The 9,556-nt window shown below is 40.8% G+C and overlaps 1 protein-coding gene across 8 annotated transcripts in view; it reads left to right on the forward strand.

Moving 5' to 3' along the window:
* The window catches only part of DNAJB12 (DnaJ heat shock protein family (Hsp40) member B12), an 83,640-nt gene extending 75,284 nt beyond the window's left edge, over nucleotides 1-8,356 (forward strand). For all 8 annotated transcript variants that reach the window (XM_069980532.1, XM_069980537.1, XM_069980536.1 and 5 more), the window contains exons 4-9: nucleotides 1,501-1,680; nucleotides 2,144-2,223; nucleotides 3,159-3,268; nucleotides 4,618-4,790; nucleotides 6,308-6,459; nucleotides 7,736-8,356. In XM_069980532.1, coding sequence (XP_069836633.1) covers nucleotides 1,501-1,680; nucleotides 2,144-2,223; nucleotides 3,159-3,268; nucleotides 4,618-4,790; nucleotides 6,308-6,429 — 665 coding nt within the window. In that variant the 3' untranslated portion in view covers nucleotides 6,430-6,459; nucleotides 7,736-8,356. The remainder of the gene's footprint in view (nucleotides 1-1,500; nucleotides 1,681-2,143; nucleotides 2,224-3,158; nucleotides 3,269-4,617; nucleotides 4,791-6,307; nucleotides 6,460-7,735) is intronic.
* The last annotated feature ends 1,200 nt before the right edge of the window (nucleotides 8,357-9,556 follow it).

Genomic DNA, 9,556 nt, shown 5'->3' on the forward strand with positions numbered 1-9,556 from the left:
TTTTTTTGTTTTTTGTTGTTTTTTACACTGTACGTTTAAGATGTACCAAAGTTGTGTAAAAAAAAAAAGAAAAAAAAAAAGCACTCTGAAGAATGAGTAACAATGGTTGAACACACAACATTAGTGCTGTCACCCACTGCAGCCCTAGAGGTCAATATATGACTACAAATTGTAGCTGCTACTCATCAGAGAAAAGGTAAAACAGTAATATCACTGCCATGTGCCAGGTACAGATAAGATTTTTCATTTTTCACAAGTGTCTTCCTTTAAAAGATTTCAACGCAGGGATGAAATAGTGCTACTCTTCTCCATGAGCCATATCTAGTATCCCAGCCAAGTGAATAGAGCTGAACTTCCATATGAGGCTCAGCTCATAGAGATACCACTGTGTTTATTGGGGGAAAAAAAGTTATGCCCTTTTACATCCTTTAAATGATTTTCTCAGAGAGCGAGCCCGCGGTTATATTTAGTTCAGATAGATTTAGCATCAAGAACATTTGAGGAGGGTCTCCTTTCTCATAACTGGGGTCCACCATTCTGGAGATAGATGCAGGTACTTAAAGGTACCTGTCACATTACAGCTAGCTCTCATTGGCATGCAGCCCCACCTATCACCATAAGGTTAGGTTACCATAGATCTGTCACAGCCCAGTTCCATGCAGAGTCAGTCTTTTATGCAGTCTGTATACCTCCCATTCACGTTGAAAGGAGTTGTAGAAATAGTGTACTAACTTGGGAGTTAGGGAAAACAGTGTAGCATACAGTATGCGGCTCTTTGTGAAAATCCCATTATCTTCAATGGGCGTTGTGCACACTGTATCTGCCTTTGTGGTGTCTGATTTCCTGTCCACTTCTGGCAGCTTTGGCAATTTTAGTAAAAAGAGATCCGTGTTGTATGTACAGGTCCTGTGAGTGAAGATTTATTTATTAATCCCACTCATTAGATAACCCATAATGGATATATTAGTTGTATGTTTAGTTGTATGTTTAGCTTGATAAACATATGCCTTCTATGGGGGTGGCTGAGCTTCTATTCCTGTGGCCCTCCTATGTCCTTTATTGTTTCCTGAGCATTTTACATGTACGACTCAATGTTACTCCAGTCACTTCTGAGCAGATGATAGATATGGGATAATAAATAGATAGCTGGCGACCATGTGCATGGAGGATCAGTGATGTCCACCATTGTGGCTGTATAGTAGAAAGTTAAGATAAAATACATAGATAATGAAGTGTGTGACTGCGAGATGAAGAACCATGATACCGGACTTTGTACTTTCTTGTTGATGCATTCAGCCTTATTAGAAATTTGTAGATCTTGATTTCTGACTTGTGATTAAGTATGACTCGAGAAGACTATAACCACTGGTGTTGACTCCATTATGGAGATATCTGCACATCTGGTCATTGATGTTTAATATTTAAATTGTGCTGTACAGGTAGTTGTATTGTTTTCTCTACATATCTGCTCTCGCTCATTTCTAATGCTTTTATCTTCAGCCATTGGGAATGCCTATGCAGTGTTAAGCAACGCAGAAAAGAGAAAGCAGTACGACCAGTTTGGAGACGAGAAGGTCAGCGCATCGCGACATGGACACTCCGACTTCCATCGAGGCTTTGAGGCTGATATCTCCCCTGAGGACCTCTTCAATATGTTCTTTGGGGGAGGCTTTCCTTCTAGTAAGCTATTTTTTTTGTACAATGTCTAGCTGTATAGAGGTATAAGGGGTATTTATGCCTGTTTGTGTGTTTTGAAGTAATTTTTCCCAGTGTTTTTTAAGCCATATGTCAAGTTTGGCGTGGGAAGACATATCAAAATGGCGCACATTTATATAAATACATAAATAACCAAAAGGCTTAGAGCTAAGTTAATGTGCTTATACCCCTTCAAAAACTATCGTCCGAGCAATCATCTGGGCTGGAGTGAGGTTGTGCAGAACTGTGCGACAATTTAAAAGTGTCACATTTCATAAGTTGTCTCCCACTGTAAAGTCAAAGCTAAGGTGACTTCATCCTAAAGAGTTTTTATACAATTATTAACAATTATAAACAAAAACAAAAAAACCTAATTACAGTGATACATTCCCCCCATAGTGCATAATGGCTGTGTAGAGAGAATTAATCATTTATTTTTTGCTTTCAGGTAATGTTCATGTATACAGCAATGGCCGAATGCATTACACATACTCTCAGAGACAGGACAGACGAGAACACCAGGGGGATGTAAGTATTGTGTGTTGAATTCACCTACCATGATGAAATTTTCAGGAATTGGGTTAAGTCAGTTGTTTTGCCACTAGGGGGAGCTCAATGACAGGCATAGAAAACAGCACAGATATACTAATGCTAGATGGTCAGGATAGACTGTAATCTCATCCTTCACTTCCAGTATAACAGCTGTGTCTCAGCCATGAAATTAAATCATAGGCAGGTGCCCTAAAGCAAATGTACCATCAGGTGCATCACTTTTTTTTTTTTTTTACATAGGCAAATTGCCACTGGCGCAGTCCTTTTTTTTTTTTTTTTTATAAACACTGTTCTTTTGCCGTGCACCGTTTTGTCTCTATGCATCAAGATGCGCCCGCCACCCCCAGTGTGACAATGTCCTCTCCCCTCTGTGACACGGCTAGAATCAAAGCAGCTTCTTGGGTCCTATTACACGGAGCGATGTTTAACATTTAACGACTTGCGATAAACGATCGCAAACGAGATTGTTTATCGTTAACCAGAAATGGTTCACCATATTACACAGAGCGGTGGTCGTTAGTTACGATAGTTACTGCGATCGTTATCGCGGTCGTTAGTATGATCATTTACTCCTTCTAATCCCAGCTAAACAATGTGCAATTACACTGAACGATTAGTGAAAAATGCGGAACTTGAGTGAACAAATGCGGAACTTGAGTGAACGAATGTGGAATTACAGCAAACGATTACAAAAATTTTAGGTTCAGATCTAAATCAACGACATACGAACAATATTTCGACCGCTGCCTGCAATTACACAGAACGATTATTGTGTAGATTTGAACGATATAATGATTTTTCACACAATCATCCCGTGTAATAGGGCCCTTAGGCGCTAAACATAATGACTGCCTGTATGAGCAGACCACATTGTTCATATGCTATATACCATTTGATCTCTCTCTCTCCAGGGAAGTCTGGGAATGTTTGTCCAGTTGATGCCCATTCTGATCCTGATAATTGTGTCTGCCCTAAGTCAGATGATGGTGTCCAATCCGCCTTACAGCTTGAGCCACAGACCGTAAGTACATACAGTGGGTTCTCTTATTTGCTGATGTCAGCATATCTTGTATGCATCAATATAGACAACATTTTTAAGAACCTGTTCACACTGACATGGATCCAGCTTATCTTGATTCGGTCAGTCAGGTTCCTGTTGAGAGAAACAAACGTAGCAATTTTTTTTCTTTTTGTTGTTGACAAAACATAAACTCATTCTTCTGCCTAAATATAAAGGTATCTGTATACGTCTTTAATTACAGAAGCAGTCCGCTGTGTTTTTTTTTTTTTTTTTCATTGGGGCTCTGGCAGCAAGCATGTAAGTATACTCACCCCAGCTGATCCCATTCCTGCAGTGCGGCGTTATGTCCATGCTCCGAGGTCATTCAGGTCCTGATGGCACCACTGTGGCCACTCATCTGACTGTCCAGAGGCTATATAGGTCTGAAGTCACTATGTTATATACATACACAAGCTTGCTGCCAACTGCAATTAAAGAACAAGTGGAGAGCTTCTTTATTGTAAAGTAAATTCATAAGAAAGGAAAGAGACCTAGGGTTGAGGTGTACAAAAATTATGCCAGTTGAGTTCTGCTCATAATTCCATCATCAGTTCGGACAATAAACAAGTGTGCTGGATTTGTCACACAACAGTCCCCAAGACCCGAGGACCATGAAATTCATGAGTTTCCAAGTTTTGTTCTTCATTGTACTGAAAAAATTAGTGCTGCATTATACATAAGGGATAAGTCCCACCAAAGTAAAAAATAAGCAGGAAAATAATAAACAATGTAAACTTAACTTTGTGCCCTGTAGCACCGCTTTGGGGTCCTGTTAACAGCCTATGGTGTCCTGCAGCTCTCCTAGCTGCAAAGTCAATTCCCAGTGATTGCCCGCTCAGCTAATGACCCACTCCAGTCACTGACTAGCTGAGTGGGCAATCTCTCAGACAGGCTGTGATGTTGCAGCTAGAAGAGCCGGGTACATAACGTACCCGCTCTCCAGCTTGAGGTGACAGTCTGTGCTTGAGCAGCAGGCCTTCTACAGGTGGTGCATGACGAAAGAATATTATCCAGCACGGTCCGCAGGAGAAGGGAGAAAAGTTGCACCACTCTGGCTCCTCCTGTCACACAGTTATAATATAGGAGATGGCATTTCTGCCTATGCTGTGCTGAGCTATTATAAAATTGATAGTATAGCAGAAGGGTGAAATCTAAAATTCAAGATTGCTGAACTCTATGGAAGGGAGTGAAATATACATAAAAGAAGTTGAGTGCGGTAGACAATAAGTTGGGGGTACAGGGATGGTTAAGTTTTTGTTGGGATCATCTTTAATGCTATAAACTCATTGTGCTATTTCTTTTATATGCAGGTCTGTGGGTCATATACACAAGAGGATCACTGAGCACCTTAAGGTCCCATATTTTGTGTCTGAAAGCTTTGAAGAGGAATATACTGGCAATAATCTAAGAAATGTAGAAAGGAGCGTAGAAGAAGACTTTATAGCCAATCTAAGGAATAACTGCTGGAAGGAGAAGCAACAGAGTAAGTACTGTACAAGTGAAGACATGGCTAGAGCTCCAAGAGCTTAAAGTGTCACTGTCATTATAACTTTCACTCTCTAATTCAACAGTAGATGTGCAATAAAGCAAGTTTGCAATGTACATTTTTTTTTGTTGTTATCATGCTATAAAACAAAGCTGTACTTACTAGAAACTCTGGTCCAGTCTCCTGAAGGCAGATTTTTAGACTTTTGCTGATTTGAAAAAAACATACTTAACAGAAAAAGTCTGACCTGTACAGAGAGTCACGCCTCAATGTGTCCGTCAATCAAATAACTGCCTTCTCTGTGAGCACTCAGATGGCCTGAAAAACACAAGACTTCATGTTTTTAGAAGCCAGAAAGTGACGTGTTTTCCATGATAACTGAAAAAAACAAATATATATTGCAAACTTTCTTTATATCACATCTACTGTTGATTTAGAAAGTTATAAGGACAATGACACTTTAAAGGCCGTAATAAACGGCCCAACGCGTGGGGTCTAGCAAATCAGCGCTCACTTACTGAGCCTATATTACATAGATCAAAAATTGTGCAGACGGCTGGGTATCAGCTATTACACAGAGCCATGCACAGCTGGTGGACAAATATTTTTAACATGTTTGAGGGTGCCTTCTTATGTACCGGATCAGCAGCGGATCTTATGCTGCGGGCTTGCATCTAAATCCGCTGCGGATCCATGTAGTATGAAGGTCTATGGATAACATATCCGCAGCTGATAACCCCCCTTTAACCCCCGCAGCCCCGGCCCAGAGCATACATTACCTGCTCGATGCGGTGGCACGGTCACACTGATTGGCCGATGAGGAGCAAAGGGAGCCAGGAGCATCACACAGCCGCCGCATCGAGCAGATAATCTATGCTCCGGGCCGGGGGCAGCCCTGGAGCATACATCACCTGCTCCAGGCTCCTGCTTGCTTCGGGCTGGGGCTGCGGGCAGCCGAGGGATAAACATAACTGCAGCGAAATGAAAATTCCGCTGCAGGTATGTGATCCCATAGGCCATAATGTATGCTGCGGGGGGTTAAGGGGCCAGGTTACATACTCGTAGCGGAATGAAAATTCCGCTGTGGGTATGTAATCCTAGTGAAGTTCACTGTTCCAGGATTCGCAGCGGATTTTGCTGCAAACTCGTAGTGTGAAATCAGCTGGGGATCTGGTACGTGTGAAGCTACCCTAAAAGACAACGATCAGCCAACAAGCAAAAAATAATGGTTACTTTTCAGTTCATTGCTGGCTCTATTACACACAAATATATCTGCCTGATTTGGTAGATAATCACTTTGTGTAATAGGGCCTTAAAAGTGACAGATCCCACAAGTCAAGTTTACTGTTGCAGAGTTGCAAATGTAAGGTCACATGACAGACCTGTCTGCAAGGTAAACTGTGTGATACATTAGCTTTGGCTAGATATATAGACCATATTTTGTTAACAGATTCTCTAATATTTTCAGCTGTGTAATTCTTTGTGTGGGTGACTCTTCTCTCCTTTACTTTCAGAGGAAGGATTACTGTACAGAGCTCGGTATTTTGGAGACTCAGACCTGTACCAGAGAGCACAAAGGATGGGTACCCCCAGTTGTAACAGACTATCTGAAGTCCAGGCCTCAATGCATGGCTAGTGTTTGCTTAGCACAATGGAATAAGCACAGGTGCGTACACACTGACTGGCTAGAATCACTACGGCCATGCTCACACAGTTCTAATTCATCTGACAAATACGACAAAGCATTTTTCAAGGACCGTATATTATGTCTGCAATTGCTGTCCACTATCCACAAAAAATTTGTCTGTAGTGCATCCAGAATCCATATTTTTTGCAGATGTAACGGATGTTTCTTCTGTAAAAATTACACTCTCTCCCATAGACTTCTATGGGTGAATCTATGCTGTAATTACAGCCCGTACTAGGACATGTCCTATTTTTTGCGGCACGGATTGTGGAATATTCCAATAGAAATCAATGTGCCCCAAATTTGTCTGTAATTGCGCATCTGCTTATGCAGCATGGGAATGCATGTAGCATGTATCAAAATTGCAGATTTGGAATCTAGTTTAGGTAGTTTTGGCTTCCGTTAGTTTTTCCAGAGATTATAGTCTCTTTAGATCTTCTTTGGAGGAAATATATTTTCAGGAAATTATTATTATATTTTTTTCTAAGGGAACCTATCACATGATTTGTAATCTGCAGACAGATTATTTTTTTTTGCAGGACAGGTTCCTAGATAACTTATCATTTATTTATGTAAATCCCTCGTTATTCCAGGCTAAAGGGCCTTTTACTCAGCATGATTATCGTACGAAAAAATAGTTTGAATTTAAGTGATAATCTTCTGAGGTAAATACAGCAATGATCAAACTACCAACAAAAATTTGTATGTCGTTAATCGCATCTTTTTGACCTCAAAATCATTGTTAATGTCTTTTGGTGTAAACACTCATCGTTCACAGTATATAGATATGAACACAATTAAGAATATTCACAGATTATATATACAAATGCAACTATGATCACATTAAAGACTTTTCACAGTGATTTCTCATCTAAAAAAAAAAAAACACTTCTTGTTCGCTAAACGAGCGATTAAGTGATTTTTCTGTATGTGTAAAAGGACCCTAAGTAATCCATGTGGGTTATCCTACTCGGTGATTGACAGCTCTCTTTATGTTTACAGTTGTCAATCACTGAGTAAGACCACCCACCATGAATAAATGACTTTTCTCAAAGATTCAGCAATGATTACTGTGCATAGCATGGCCATTCAGAGTCATCTGTGCTATAAGGAAGCCTGGGGGTTTCATGCTGCCTCCTGTTCTGGCAGTGTGAAACTAGTGACAGGTTACTTTTACAAATGTACTTACACTGTGTTAAAGTGAGGTGCTGTCAGCCATTTTGAGTACATGCTAAGCGGTTTGTCTTCTTTGCAGATATTCGAAGTAGCTGGAAATCTTTGGCAATATACCATGTTCCAAGAGACACGTGGCCTCGATTCCTGATGGGGGGCCTGGAGCGCATTGTTTCCTAGTGCGTTACTGACTCTTCAACGTGATTTCAAAATTCAGAAACGTCAATGCACAATCCTCTTGACGTTTTTTGGGCACTGGCCGCTATTGAAGCAGGACTCAACCTCCTCTCGGCTTCTTCCCACAATCCCCAATACATTGCCCATAGACATTACCCTCTCATCTAGGATAATATAAGCTGTGCTGCAGTTGGGATGTAACTGACAGTCTGTGCACCAACAAGCCGGATCCCCAGGACTGTGGCCTGATCATTCAAACTAACCGTACCAGAATCTGAAGACTTTTAGAACAAAGAGATGAAAAGATAAAATCTATTTAGAATTAATTTATAGCTGTATATATGTTGTACTTTTCAAGAGAATTAATTCTGCAGATATTGGATGAATTCGTTTAGCCGGTCTCTGCTCCTCTATTTAAACCATTGTGTGAATCTTTGTGTTGGCGTTGGCCAAAAGCTGAGTCTTTCATATTTAAGATAATTGCATCTGACCGAAGTATATTTAATAAATTTAGAGACAATTTGAATGTGTACTTTTTCACAAGGTTTGCTTTTAGGAGAAAGTATAGGAGATCATTTTCTAAGTAAAAATGATCGAACAGCGGAAAATCTTAGATTCAGCCTATTACCTAGGCTGATTCCCAGAATTCCAGGCGGTACCCTGGCTGTCTCCTCCTTCCCCACGGACTGGGAAGGCATCGGGAATCAAATGCGGAAGGTTCGACAAGGTTCGAGTTCTATAGAACCCAAGATTTTCCGCTGTTCGATCATCTCTAATGCTAAGGCAAATCTCAGATTCTGCATATGATTCCCAAGCATGTATTTCACAACAGTTCTGGTCCAGTGCATGTCCCTTGGTTTTTAAACTTTCACTGTCATGAACCCAAATTTACATGGAGATTTCCTTATGCCGTATCATGTACATATCTGACCATTAGCACTGTACAGTCAGGTGCCTGAAATGCTGCCCTTTGTACTGGAAGCTTTAGGGTGCTGCAGATTTTGATTCTTTATTTGATATTAAAGGAAACTTTTAACCTGCTGACATGCTGCTGACACAGAAATTCCCACTGTAGGCCATTCCCTTCAGGCCCACTCAAGAAAGCTCACAGCCATTTGTCTGTTTTATAGAGAGTGAATGGTACTGCGACCCACAGCTCCATTCAGTGGGGATTAAGAGGTCCTTGTACTTAAAATCACGGGGGATATCCTCAAAACATGACCTGTGCGGAGGCCATTAAGACTAAAATCAAGAAACACTACTATAGATAGAGCATAACTACCCCGGATTAGGAAATAGTCAGTGTTGTCTGTAAGTGATGATGTGGCATTATTTTTGACATTTTCATGATTGTGTAGTTAACTCTTACAAAGGCAGATTACAACTTTTTACAACACAATTCATCTTCAAACTTCATACAAGTTGTTCAGCTTTTTCATTGACTTTCATAATTTGTGAATACTGTAGCTAGACAAGGTATGCAGTGATAACAATATAAGGGTACTAGTTCATTGGCCGATTGGGACTACGGCCCAATCACTTTCGTAAACGAAACTCTTGATTACTGGACATATTAGACGGCGCTATAATCTTGCAGCAATGACTGCATAGACATCGTTAGCGATGTCCATGCAGCCCTTCCCCAAACACCTGATACCTTACTTCTTCCTGCTCCTGGTCTTCTCTCATGGCTCCGCAGCTTCTTGGTTCTGGCGGTGCTGGCCTG

Source organism: Dendropsophus ebraccatus, chromosome 8 (genome assembly GCF_027789765.1).
Source record: "Dendropsophus ebraccatus isolate aDenEbr1 chromosome 8, aDenEbr1.pat, whole genome shotgun sequence".
Taxonomy (NCBI): Eukaryota; Metazoa; Chordata; class Amphibia; order Anura; family Hylidae; genus Dendropsophus; species Dendropsophus ebraccatus.